Source organism: Chrysemys picta, chromosome 2 (assembly GCF_011386835.1).
Source record: "Chrysemys picta bellii isolate R12L10 chromosome 2, ASM1138683v2, whole genome shotgun sequence".
Classification (NCBI taxonomy): domain Eukaryota; kingdom Metazoa; phylum Chordata; order Testudines; family Emydidae; genus Chrysemys; species Chrysemys picta.
Window position 1 is genome coordinate 83,510,068 of NC_088792.1, and position 14,085 is coordinate 83,524,152.

General features: G+C 43.5%; 2 protein-coding genes across 15 annotated transcripts in view; one reads left to right on the top strand and one right to left on the bottom strand.

The window, feature by feature from the left end:
* The window catches only part of LOC122172682 (uncharacterized), a 101,115-nt gene that overhangs the window by 57,391 nt on the left and 29,639 nt on the right, over window positions 1-14,085 (bottom strand). For 6 of the 14 annotated variants that reach the window (XR_010599160.1, XR_006173202.2, XR_010599161.1 and 3 more), the window contains 2 exons: window positions 13,788-13,963; window positions 3,702-11,040 (listed from right to left, as the gene is read on the bottom strand). The gene's annotated coding sequence lies outside the window, so the exon portion shown is untranslated. Of the gene's footprint in view, window positions 1-3,701; window positions 11,041-13,773; window positions 13,964-14,085 lie in introns of all 14 variants that reach the window. The other 8 variants (XR_010599163.1, XM_065587082.1, XM_065587081.1 and 5 more) reach the window with 7 other exon arrangements.
* Window positions 1-14,085, top strand: part of BFSP2 (beaded filament structural protein 2) — a 31,677-nt gene that overhangs the window by 4,830 nt on the left and 12,762 nt on the right. Inside the window, exon 2 of the mRNA XM_008171294.4 lies at window positions 9,303-9,385. Within this exon, the coding sequence (XP_008169516.1) occupies window positions 9,303-9,385 (83 nt within the window). The remainder of the gene's footprint in view (window positions 1-9,302; window positions 9,386-14,085) is intronic.

Consider the following 14,085-nt stretch of genomic DNA (forward strand, 5'->3'; position numbering starts at 1 on the left):
GTATATTAATTTGAACAATAGAAGATTCCCAGCTAAGAAGCATTAAAACCCCAATAGAACACCCATATCCCCACTGACTTTCATGGCAGTTAGATTGGTTCCAGAGTGTCTGATCTTTGTAAGCATTCCACATGCAGAACTCCAATTAACTTCAGTAGGAATTCCATATACTGAGTGCTAATAGGATTGGGCCTCAATTCACATCAATTAGTATAAAAAGAAATATTTTTAAAGGTCAGTACATAAATTACCACTACATTACTGTAACAGCTAATACAGATTTTGCATGTCCGTTTATACTGTTTTTTTAGTAAAATGGGGTTAAGATGGCATCCACTGCATCACCTAATACATATGCTAATAAAAAAATACACAGCACTTTTAATAAATGCAACCCCTCCAATGTGTCATGTGAACCACTGCACATCATACAGTGCTACCCAGATAAAAGTGTAAAACTGTCACAGTACATGGACAGTTTCCCTCCAGGCTTTTAAAGAGCCACCAACTGCACTTTCCTTAAAAGGAAAGTCGTGGTGAGTGCTATAATAACCTCAGGTCAGTTAGTAAAAAGAATTAAATTTTGCCGCTTTTGGGATCTCCTTGAGCCTGAGGCCCCTCCTCCTTTCCAAGGGAAAAGTCCAGGGGCGAAAGTAACTTAAAGGACTTACGGGTACTCTGGAGTCCTTCGGAGGGGGCATGGCCTCTACGGAAAGAGGCGGGGCCTTTAAATCCCAAGGCGCTTTAAATCAGGATTTAAAGAGCCCGGGGCTGGGGCTGTGGTAGCAGCAGCTCGGAGCCCCGGGCCCTTTAAATCACCCCCCGAAGCTACCAGCTGCAGAGGCGTCTGGGAGCCTTGGGGGTGATTTAAAGGGCCTGGGGCTCCCGCTGCCGCTACCGCAGTGGAGCCCCGGGCACTTTAAATCACCATCAGAGGGGGCTCCCGGCTCCCGCCGCTACCTCAGAGCCCCAGCCTCTGGCGGAGCTTTAAAGGGCCCAGGGTTCCGCTGCAGTAGCGGCAGCCGGTAGTCCCCGGCCCTTTAAATCACCGCCAGAGCCCTGCTGCCAATACTGCAGGGCTCCAGCAATGGGGCTCGGGTGGCAATTTAAAGGGCCCCAGAGGGTAACGGCAGTGGGAGCCCCGGGCCCTTTAAATTGCCACCTGAGCCCTGCTGCTGGAGCCTCGGGGTAGCAGCGGCAGCCGGGGGCTCGGGCGGTGATTTAAAGGGCCCGGGGCTCTGGCTGCCGCTACTGCCCCGAGCCCTTTAAATCGTCCCCAGAGCCCTGCTGCTGGAGCCCTGGGGAGGCGTGGCAGGGCTCTGGAGGCTATTTTAAAGGCCAGGGCGGTAGCGGCTGCCACAGCCACGGACCCTTTAAGTAGCTGCTGGAGCCCCGCCGCTGCTACCCCAGGGCTCCGGGGACGATTTAAAGGGCCCGGGCGGTAGCAGCGGCAGGAGCCCCGGGCCCTTTAAATCGCTGCCCGAGCCCCGCCGCCGTTTCGCCAGGGCTCCGGCAGAGGGCTCCCAGAGCCCCAGGCCCTTTAAATTGCCACCTATCTGCCTTGGTACGGTGCACCGGCTCTTGCCGGTACGCCGTACCGGGGCGTACTGGCTTACTTTCAACTCTGGAAAAGTCCCTCTTCCAGCAGAATTACCTAGTCTGCTAGCAGCAGCAGGAGGGTGTAGGACAGGCAGTAGCTGCTGCTGTTGCTTGTCGTAATAGCATCAGACACTGCCCCAAGAGCTGCAAGGAAGTGAGAAACCTATTTCTCTCCTTCCCCGCAAGGTTCTGGTGGAATGTAGGCAAGCAGGGAAACATCCTGACTGCCCAAAATTGGCTGATAGTGGCTAACATGCACATTCTGGGGGATCCCTGCTGGATTTCTGGATTCCCTTTCTGCACCCGACTTTCAGTTTTAGTGCCCTCTTTCTATTCCTCCCTTACTGGCATACAGGTCTGTCGCATCTTACGCTGGGGTTACATTCCGCAGTCAGTGCGTACAGCGAAAATCGCGTATAGTCAAAATTACATTGAGTGTAATGGCGAGCGGAATTGTCCACACTACAGGTACGGTATTACAATTGTTACTTTTCTCTTTTTGTTTTTGCCGACTGCGTAAAGCTGAAATTACGCATGTTAAATGCACGTAAGATGCAACAGACCTGTATTTAATCCCCTTCTGCCCCCAGAGACTAATCTACTTTATTAGCCTGCAGTAGCAAGGCTAATAAAGCTTCACTGTGGTCCTTTTCCTTAGCTCCTGATAGCTTTCTTTCAGTTATAGCCACTCAGCTCACGGTTCTGCCTACCTTGCAACTGTCTCTAGAGCTGTGCAGTGGGAAGCAGAAATGGGAGCTGGCTTTCTGGTTTAAAAGGGGAGCCATGAAGGGTTGCCAACTTTCTAATCACACACAACCAAACACCCTGGTCTCGTACCTGCCCCACTCCTTCTCCGAGGTCCCGCCCCCGCTCACTCAACCCCCCCCGTCGCTCACTCTCCCCCACCCTCACTCGCTCATATTCACCGGGCTGGGGTAGGGGTTCAGGGTGCTGGAAGGGGTGAAGGCTCCAGCTGAGGATTGGGAGCTCAGGAAGGGGGAAATGAGAGGGTCAGGGTGCAAGAGGGGGTTCTGGGCTTGGGCAGGGGGTTGGCGGTGTGGGAGGAGATGAGGGTCCGGCTGAAGGTGCGGACTCTGGGGTGGGGATGGGGATGAGGGGTCCGAGCTGGGGGTGGGGGGGACCAATGGGTTCGGAATGCAGGAGGGAGCCCAGGGCTGTGGAGCTGGCACTCAGGGCAGGGGCAGCACGCGGAGCCTCCCTGGCTGTCCCTCCACCTAGGAGCCGAGGGACATGTTGCCGCTTCCGGGGAGCTGCATGGAATCAGGTAGAGAGCCTGCCAGCCATAGGCGCCAACTTTTCCTGGCGCCAGTGGGTGCTTGCCCCCAGCCCGACTCCGCCCCTGTCCCGCCCCCATTCCAACCCCTTCCCCAAAGTCTCCGCCTCATCCTTGGACCTCTTCCCCAAATCCCGGCCCCGCCTCTTCCCGGAGCGCGCCCCGTTCCCCCTCGTCCCCCCTCCCTCCCAGCGCTTGCCAACGCAAAATAGCTATTTCGCAGCGTCAAGCGCTGGGAGCTTGGGGGAGAAGCGGGGTCGCGGCACGCTCAAGGCAGGAGGTGGAGGCGGAGCGGAGGTAAGCTGGGGCGGGGAGCTGCCAGTGGGTGCAGATCACCCACCAATTTTTCTCCGTGGGTGCTCCAGCCCCAGAGCACCCACGGAGTTGGCGCCTATGCTGCCAGCCCCACGCCGACCAGATTTTTAACGGCCTGGTCAGCGGTGCTGAGTGGAGCTGCCAGGTTCTCTTTTTGACCAGGTGTTCTGGTCAAAAACCGGACACCTGGCAACGCTAGGGTCATGAAGGGTGCTACTGAGCAGCTGGAAGAGGCTGTCTAATAGTCTTCAGACTGACACAGGACATCGTTGAGGCTAAGAACTTAGCAAAAAGAAATTGTATATTTTTATGAATAATAAGAATATACAAAATTATCATAATCAATGAGAGCAAACATTTTGGAAAATATATTAAACCTCATGCTTCAGGGTTTAAGCCAATCTCTAACTATTAGCAATCAGGAAATCATCAATCATCTTGAGAGAATTCTCCCCCCAGGGACCAGTGTAGTACAATTTAGAAGATGCATTACCAGGAGTGGAAGGTGTACCTCTCTTTGAAGCATCATTATAATGGCCACTGCCAGAGACAGGATACTAGATGGACCAATGGTTTGATCCACTGTTGCAAATCATATTTCCTATGAATATTGTGAAAAGAAATTAAAAACTAAATGTCTATGAATTCACAATAAAACTAGTGGAAAAATTGCACTTTGGCGTTAGTCTAAGAATTAAAAGCATATGTTCAAAGGGTAAATTACAAAGTCATTACAAATATGAATATAAAAATATTATGTGACAGAAAGATTATTAATTATACTATTTTGTATTTTATAGCACTTTCTATCTTAGAATCTTAAAATGCACTACAAACATTAAAGAATTAAGGTTCACAGCACTCCTGTGTGGCAGAGAAATATTCTCATTTTACAAACGGAGGAAGTAATATCTAACTGATGTTACTTACTCCCCCATGTGCCTTGTCATTTTAAATGAACATAGATAAGGACATTTCCTAAACTGCTGCATCACTCATTGTAATTAATGCAGCAGTGACGAGGATTACAAATTGAAAAATTGATCATTTCTCATTAATATTAATTTTTGTATTCAACTCCTGATGCTAGTAGAAGAATGAAATCGAACAAAAAAGCCACTAGATGGAAGTCTTTCATCATTTTTATTAGTCTATAAAAGAGTAACCTTTTTATACTCTTTTCACAGCTAATGTAAATACTATAGAGAGAGATGATTTTCCAGGGTTCCAAGTTTCTCCATAAGTTATCCATATACATTTCTTTTCCTCAATTCTACTATCTAGTTTTTAACAGTATGGGTCTGATTTTCAGAGGTGCTGAAAGACACAGCACTCGTTGACTTCAGTTGGAGTTGTGGGTGTTCTATACCTCTGAACATCAGACCCTATAGATGTTCCTATTAGCGATGGACTCAAACCACAAAATTCAGGTCTGAATCCAGAATTTGAAGCATTTTGGATTCACAGTTTGAACACTATCAAAATTTAAGACAGCCTGGATCCAGAGGTTAAAGGAATCTCCAGTTCCCATCTGTAGACCATGTAACAAAGTTAGCCTAAGCCCTGGTCTACACTGAGGGGGGGGCGGGGGGAAGAATCTAACGTAGCTGAAGTAGAAATACTTAGATCTACTCACCGCGGTGTCTTCACTGTGGTGAGTCGACGGCTGATGCTCCCGTCGACTCTGCCTGTGCCTCTTGGCCTGGTGGAGTACAGGAGTTGACAGGAGAGCGCTCGGGGATAGATTTATCGCGTCTAGACTAGACGCGATAAATTGACCCCCACTGGATCAATCACTGCCCACCAATCCGGTGGGTAGTATAGACATACCCTAAGTGTCTCAGTAAAACTGAGATGGTACTACTGCTAATGTGTGTAATTATTCTTAAAATAATTCGAACAGATAATGTGCCATATGTAACTTAATTGAAACCAGTGGGCTATACCGGGGATCAATTTGTCCCAGTGAAGACATATAAAGCCAGCCAGCTGGAAATCACCAAGTACTCCCCTCTGTGGCTTCCATTGTAAGTTATACCATTTTACCCACACATCAGGAGGCCCCGTTTCATTTTGAACTGAACTGATTAAAGTACAAAAATGTAATTGTATTTGATGTGAATAATAAAAACACCATTATTCAGGTTTGTTTCCATTACTCAGGGTACATGGTTAGTGTAAATACATATATTTTTATTCATTTTTAGATAGACTGACTTTCTGAGAAGGTGGATAGGCAGCAATCCATTGACATTTTACAACATCTACAAAGCTGAAGCTCTCTGTTGTACTACATCCATGAGAGCCAATAAAGCTTCCACTCTAACCAAATCCAAAAGCATTGGACAATCCTTTTTCTGGCACAGGAGGCTAATTGGCCCAGCTGTTACTATGGCCCCAATTCCATTTCTTCTGAAGTAAATGGCAATACTCAGAGCAACATGGAGGAGGAACATACACTAAGTCAGTAGCCGTTATGGGCCTTATCCAAAGCCCACTGAAGACAATGGGAGTCTTTCCATTGACTACAATCAGTTTTGGATCAGGCCTTTTAAGAGGACCTCTTTCAAAAAAGAAAAAAAAGCAGTAATGTTTCACTTTTACTGCTGTTGTTAGTGGGAAGAGGTCTGACATGATAGCGGATTCAGAACTGCATTTCTGGTAAAATACCAGTGATTTTTTTATTATTATTTTTGGATGAATTTGATACATATGAGAGTAAGAAACTTAAAATCATAATTGTGCCAGGTTCCCCACACAGATGTGCACCTGCTCCTCACTCCTGACCTGAAATGCCATTGCTATTTTAGTGCCTGATCCAACTTTCCTACTTTTATTGAAGTCAACTGAAAGACTTGGATTAGCCTCTTCCTAAGAGCAGACTGATACCCATGCCACACAGAGAAGTGGCTTTTTCATGTGCTCAAACATTCTTTAGGGACTTGGGCCCAGATGGTCAAAGTTATTTAGTCTCCTAACTTCCACTGAAATGAATGGGAGTTAGATGCCCACATACCTTTGAGGATTAGGGCCTTGGATAAGACCACCAAGCATATTTCACTTGTGGACTCTGCAGAGTTTGAACCCATGTTGAGGTAGATAATTAAAGCAAAACGACTAGATATTTCAGGTCAAACTTTGCTTTCATTTGCAACCCCACTGAAGTTTTGCCTCACTGCCATTGAAATCAATGGATTGCCTGGGTTTAACTGTGGCCAGAATTTGACCTATTGAATTTAGCCAGTGCTACTAAACAAAAGTTGACACTACTTGGTTTATGCTCTTCAGGGTGGCAAAGCAGAATGCTGAAAGTTATAAATAGGGTGAGATCCTTAATTTTGCATTTTCTGGGCCACATTCACACCTGACATAAACAGGTGCAATTTCACTGGAGTCAAAGGAATTTCACTCTCTTACACTAGGTTTCAATTTGGCTCCTTATGTTTTGGTGATTAATAGAGCATAGTAAATAACTTGCAACGCATAGTTTGATGAATGCAGTCTTGTTTTGGTTATACAATGTGCACAATTTCCTCAAATTTATTTCTTTTTCTAAAATACTTGACAAATTATTTTAACCATGTACACCGGATGAGTAAGAAAAAAATTGGTTTCTGCACAAATCTGTGCAACATTGCAATGAAAATTTGATTGCAGGGCCGTCTGCAGAGCATAAAAGGACTCCCCTATGGCAAACATTAATTCATTTAAAATTCAAGAAAAATGTTTTGCAGTATTTATCTGTTTTATGGCTACAATCAAAATTCAAATGTAATTAAAATGTAGTCCAAAATTCTTAAAATGAAAAACAACCCCCCAAAGCATGATGGTATATGACAGAGTAGGTGTCCCAGATGGGGAGAAATTCTACTGCCAAAGATGCAGCACTCGTGATGAGAAACAGGCTAGGCTGAGCTCTACTCCTTATTCACCCTCTGGATCATGGACAACATAGTAGGACTCCCTAGGACGTTTGTCTGTGTGTGTCAGACCCTTCCTCCAAACTGCTGCCACGTGTCCCTCCATCTCCCCCTCCCCTTCCAGAAGTAGAGCCTGAGTTCTGGGAGGGAAGGCAGAGGCTCCAGCTGCGGCCAGAGGTGCAAAAACCATGTCACCAAACCCCTGAGAGTCTTCTTGCCACTCTGCCACGTCTTCAGTGAACTGCTCATTAATGTAGACAGATCGACTGTTTAGAGGGAAGGGTGTAAGGCCTGTGGAAGTGAGCTAGATTGCTGAAGAGCAGGGAAGAGAAGACAAGGGGTTGAGTGGTGATGGAGGATGTGAATGGGTTTTTAATGTGCTTAACTTTATAGTGGTCAGAAGCAGCCCCTACCCACATGCTTCAGCCACTTTCCCAAAGTTCCCACTTAAATCCTCTGGCCAGAAAAATGGGTAAGTAAGTAGATCAACTTTAGTCTCCAGTGACTCTAATTTTGTAATCTAAAAGTGTTTTGCATTTTGATGGAATTAACATTACATTGTGGATTTTTCAAGGTTTGAATGTGTTAGCCCAGGGGACACTGCAGGATAGTTTATTCTCCAGCTGCTTATTTATCTAGCTTCTGCCCAACACCTTTTGGTCATGCCTAAGGTTTGTTTGTCATTAACTCAAAGGTTATGAGTTTCTAAAATGTCTTAGGATATGGGTAATAAAACACCTACCCAGAGGATATGTGTTAGCTGGTGTGTAAGAACTCCTGAGCATTAACATCTGGTTTAAGGGGGGAGGGATAGCTCAGTGGTTTGAGCATTGGCCTGCTAAACCCAGGGTTGTGAGTTCAATCCTTGAGGGGGCCACTTGGGGATCTGGGGCAAAATCAGTACTTGGTCCTGCTAGTGAAGGCAGGGGGCTGGACTCGATGACCTTTCAAGGTCCCTTCCAGTTCTAGGAGATGGGATATCTCCATTAATTTAATTTAATTTAATTTAATTGCCTATCAAGTCCCACCCACATTCGTTGCATTTAGTTGGATGCTATACAGAAAGCCCCGACGTTTATAACACTCAACACTATGGTAACAAAAATATCCAGAATTTAGAGTATTTTAATTCAGCTCAAACTTTTATGTACCATACTCTAAATATTATGCAAAAGTTAGAGAGTTATTATAGTCATTTTTTTGCGGGCATAATTATTTTTCATTAAAAGCAAAGCTAAAGACTCATTCTGGATTTATTTTTAATTCTGTGTTCCATAAGTAGCACTGGGTGAGTAGAACAAAATATTTTTGAACATTCTTGAGAATTACACCTGCCTGTTCACTTAGGGCTATTTGTGCTTCTCTTGCTCATGTTGAGTAGTTTCTTGCCATATATCGAAAGTATTTTGAGAGTAAGGTACTACTCTATGTGAGTCAGCGTTGCAGAACTGAGCTCTTTCCTGGAATTCACAACCCCTTTTATTTGCAAACATTTGGGTGTTTTTATTCACAAAGAACATGTGGAAAGCAAAACATTATGATTAATAGCCAAAGAAGGATTTGTACTGCAATTACTTTCTTGGCCAGTTTGCAAAGCTCTTTCCAGTCACAAAGTATTTTTGTCTAACAGTCACAGATGTTCATGGATAGATTGTGTGAAAAGAGAAAAAGACTCCTGTTTATGAAGCCATGCCACACAATTAGGGAACTGAAACATGATAGGATTCAGGCAGTCATATGGCACGAATAGCAAATATTCACTGGGTGAAATTCACTACTGTGCAGAGGGCCCAGCACAAGGTCCATATACCACTTATGTCCTACTTATACTTTCTACACTGGATTTAAGTAGAACTTAAGTTATGCATAGGCCTTGTGCTAGGTCCTCTGCATAGCACTGAACTTCATCCACGGTGATCAGTTTGCAAATGAGAAGCTACAATTTGTTTACACAACTAGTTGTTGAACAATTGTGAACAATGAAGAAATTAAGAAAAATTACACCCTGTTCGTGGATAATCTGTGAACAAATAGGTGTCACGTTCATGGAATAATTTGAGTAGCTCTAGGCCAAAGGTTAAATTACTTTCAGAATCTAAAATTATGCATATGCTTGCAATATACACATATTTAATATAGTTAATTGCTCTAACTCTGTTGTGTCATTATTCTAGGTAGGTGACGCAGTCCTTGAAAATGCACGTCTTATGTTACAGATGGAGAACATTCAAGCCTGTGCTGAAGATTTTAAAGACAGGTAGCTTTCTTAAGGCAACAATATGGGCGATTTCTTTGAATAAACATATACTTACCATATTGAATATTAAAACGGAATGTCCATATTAGAGAGAAAATGTGTCTAGTGGTTAGCATTGGGATCTGACTCGCTTTTTGACCTTGGACACCCTCTGACCTTATCTCACGGTCTTATTGTGTAACTAAATTAAGGTTGTAATGAATTTTGAGATCCTCAGATAGGTGATTTGAGAGCAACAGATTATTATTATTTTGAAATAGTGCGACTTTAAAAATTTCCAGTAGTCAGAAATTTACTGGCAAAGTTATTTCTGGGCTCTCACTGATATAAAGACCTAGGGCTCTTGCTAAAGGGACACAACTCAAATCTGGCTCAAAATTTTAATTTTATACTAACAAACTTTTATAAAACCCAATTCCTATGGAAATGTGTTTATGGTTTTTTTAAAACATCAAGTGAAACAAGAAATACAAACATTGTAGCACAATGAGCCTCAGTGCAATGCCTATATACAAAAATGGAAGTGACTACTGATTTTCATTGTCCATGACGAGAGTAATGAAAAGAGTAAAAGAAGAGCATAAATAGTGACAAATTGTACTTTTAAAAATTCTTACAGTTTTCAAAATCTAAGTTACCGTTTGTATCACTGATAGATGTCTTTTTACAGCAGAGGTAAAACTGTGGGATGTGCCCCCCTTGGGGGGTGCAGGGGAACATTCGGGGAGGGAGAGGCTGGGGCCCAGGTGTGCCCCCACGGGGGGGTAGGGAGGGAGCACCACCCAGCTCCACTTCTGGCCCCAGCCCCGCGGGCCCCGGCTGCCAGCCCCATGCCTGCGGGCCCCAGCTGAGGCTCTGCTCCCGCCCTTAGTTACGGCCCCAGCCTCATCACCCTTACCCCGTCCGCATACCCCCTTCCCAGAGCCACGGTCCCACTCCCGGCCTAACTCCTGGGGGGTGCGGACAAGGGTAAGGGTGGGGGTGGGGGTGGCTCAAAGTAAAAAAAACAACTGGTTTTCAGTATGATCTTAAATTGATAGTGTCCCTTTGAATTGCACTTACTACCACTACTACTACATCATATTAGGCCTGATTCTTCTAACCCTTATTCATATTAGAACTGTTTACGTAAGCAAGGGTTTGCAAGATCAGATATTTATACTCCATATGTATATCACACTAGTTTATCTTCACCCTTCAATGATTTTGATCTTTTCTTAAATTCATCTCTCTTTAACAGTTACATTTAATAACATCAAAATATACATTGTGTTCTTGGCCTTCTCTTTAATGTTTCTGTCAGAAAGACAAAGCTTTGAGCTCCTAATACTACTCTTTCAAATGCAGTCTGTCAATTTCATAATCTAAGTAGTAAAATAAATTGCCAACTGACTTTCACTAGCAATTTAAATATACAACACATAACATTTTCTTTGTTTTCACTGAATCAGAGCAACGGATATTAAAATCTCTACCACCTCTCACTGGGGTCATCCACCTGTTTCCAAAGCTACTGAATTCCAGGCAAAGAAGGCAGCTCACCAAGGGAGGAGTGTAGAAATTGTTTATGAAGTTGGCTCTGTTCACACCTGTATCAGAGAGTCCAGCTGCCAAACTGTCTGGGTTCAATGCCGCAGCATCCCAAAACTGACAATCTGTGCATTGAACAAGAGACTTTTCACACGACCAGGCCAATGTCATTGCCATAATTTAGAACAAAAGATTAGAATGAGAAAGAAACAACTTACAGTAATATAGACAAACAAAGCAATATACCAAAAACAACAACAAAAATCCCCATTGAGCTTGTAGGGAAAAATCAGCTGTATTTTACAGCCAGGCATTTTGCTTTAATAGCATGTTTTTTACTGGCACAACAGTTGTTCAACACACACAGCCTCAACCAAATAAGCATTTGCCACCTGATATTTTTATTTTCATTATAAAGCAATGGCCAAATTAGAGATGCTTGCAGGAACATTATATGTTATGATATTTTTAAAAGAGAAATAATAAGAATAGGCAGTTTGTGTGAATAAGGCCTGTGCTGGTGATAGGGTAGTTTTAAGTCCAAAGTTAGTGGCAAACTTTCCATGTGCTTCAACATGACTGGGATTTGCCCTTAAAGGTAGATTATATCCCAAGGAACAACAAACCAAGCCTTCCCCCAATAGGTTTAATAATAAACAGTAATAATAATACTTGGAGCTCATATAGTGTTTTTCATCCTTAGTTCTCACGGCACCTTGCAGAGGTGGGTGCACATTACGATCCCCATTTTATAGATGGGGAAACAGAGAGACAGAAAGGAAAAGCCACCCAAGTTCGTTTAGTATGAGAATGTCAGATCCAGGAAAAGAACACAGGTCTCCCAATTCCCATTCCAGAACTCTACCCACTAGACAATGCTGTTTCTCAAACTGCTAATTAGTGTCTTGACATAATTTGCCTTTTAATAAAGCAAGGCGTAATGATTGACCTGACAATGGTTTTGAAGTGTATAAAGAAATAGTATGAGTGAGAGACATCTTCTGTACTTATCTATCTGGTACATAACAGTAATTAACATGATGGTGTGACATTTTGGGGACTACTTAGACCAGTAAGGGGTTCTGTGCCCATCTCCCCTGTAATCTTGGAGGCCTTTGTGCCATGCAGCTGTGGTTCAGATCCCTGAACAGCCTGACACGGACAGCCCTTCCAGTCCTAAGTCTCCCCTAATACATCCTCCCAGAGTGTCACAAAGGCACTTTTTCCCTTGATCTTCTGGAATTTGCCAATACCACTAGCTAAATCAATAGTAGAAAAAAAAAAAGTGCTGACTTTAATGCTGTTAAGTAATCTTCAATTCTAAATAAGGTATAGGCATCCTTATGGGTGACCTGGTTCAATTTTTAATGAACCTACACAAAAGCACAGTCTCCCATGTTTTTTTCTGAACTAGCATAACTGGCACAGCCCAGTCAGAAATCACCTGACTTCTATATAATGTCATAGGTCTGGCCCCTATAATTCAGAGTCACAGCTGGTACTAATCCTTTCCCCCCGTTAAAACATTTTTGCAGCTATTGTAGTATTCCCTTCTTTACCTCAGCAAAGTAAAGCAATATATCCCTGTCAACCCATTTTTGTTTTACAAATTAAAATGGTTTCTATATTTGGGTGCAGCTTGATGGGAAGCGTCTCTTTTATTCTCACTTTCCCCATATTGATTATAAAAAGTTTTATAATTTCTTATATGTCTAAAAGTATTCTGCCAGACTTTCTTTTTTTGAATGGAGAGTTGCTCCTGATCCTTTAGTACCTGCAGCAGCTCCTCGTAACAATGTTGCAGTAGATTCATACCTATGAGTGTTGGTGGTAAGCATTCACTGTTGACATCACTAACAAAAATACCCCGATTGAGATATTTAATAGTCCTACTTCTAATTTCAGCTTCCATGTAGCCAACACATGGGATAGCCAAACAATTTCCTGGTACCAACTTCACCCTGTACTTAATAGTCAATAAACAATTTTGAGCCTAATATTTCATGAAATGTTGGCTCTAATGTGATAACTTGTGACCTGGTATCCAGCAAGGCCCACATTTCTCTCCCATTAATCTCAAACAAACAGGCAGGCAGGCATTTTCCTATAGTAGTAGCCTGCCCTCCAATGTTGTTCAGGTCTATACTCTTGTCCCTCCAAGATCCGACCCCCAATCCACAACCTTCTGCTTAAAGCCACAGCATTAGTATTTTTAGTCATGTATCTCCTTTCTATATATCCCACCTTACTGCATCTCCTGCAAATAGGATTGCCATCATAATCAACTATTGGCTGTGTTATGAGCATCTCAACTCACTGTGGCCTGCATCTTTATTCTCTAGGTGCCAAGACTTCCTGCTTCAAATCCAGTCTCATCTCTTGAATTTCCCCCTATACCCCTCCTAAATGTTCTCCAAAAAAGTCTCTTCTGTCCCAGAATTACATCCTCTGACTTTTGGCCAGCCTGTACCACACACTGACTAGCATTTTCAGACTGCAAGGCAACAGCATATTTGTAGCCATACTGTGGCTATACCATAACTACCCTGACTTGTCCATTACCTCTCATAAGTTTTATAGCCTCTTCTTAAAGTCTAGGATGGAAGTTTCCAGATTCTGTCTTAACTATAATGTTAATTCCATACATAACATCATATAACCCCTCAATGAATTTGTCTGTCAGCATGTTATTAGTATCTTGGGCTTCGTGAGATTCTAACTTTTCTATTGCTTGTAAAACCTCCTGTAATCCTAATGTGTACTACCTTAGGTCTGGTCTACACGGGGGGGGAGGGGGGGAAATCGATCTATGTTATGCAATTTCAGCTACGTGAATAATGTACCTGAAGTTGACGTACTTAGATCGACTTACTGTGGTGTCTTCATCGCGGTGAGTTGATGGCTGCCGCTCCCCCGTCGACTCTGCCTGTGCCTCTTGCCAAGCTGGAGTACAGAAGTCGATGGGAGAGTGCTCAGGGATCGATCGCTGCCCGCCGATCCGGCTGGTAGTGAAGACATACCCTTAGACTTTCTGTTGGAGTTTGTACCCTGGGGAAGAAACTCTATTTCAGTTCTGACAAGGTACGAGTGTCAAACATACAGCCTAATCTTCTGACTATTTGTTCTATAGTCCCTTTTTCATTTTTCAGCCATGTAGTACTCACTTCTTT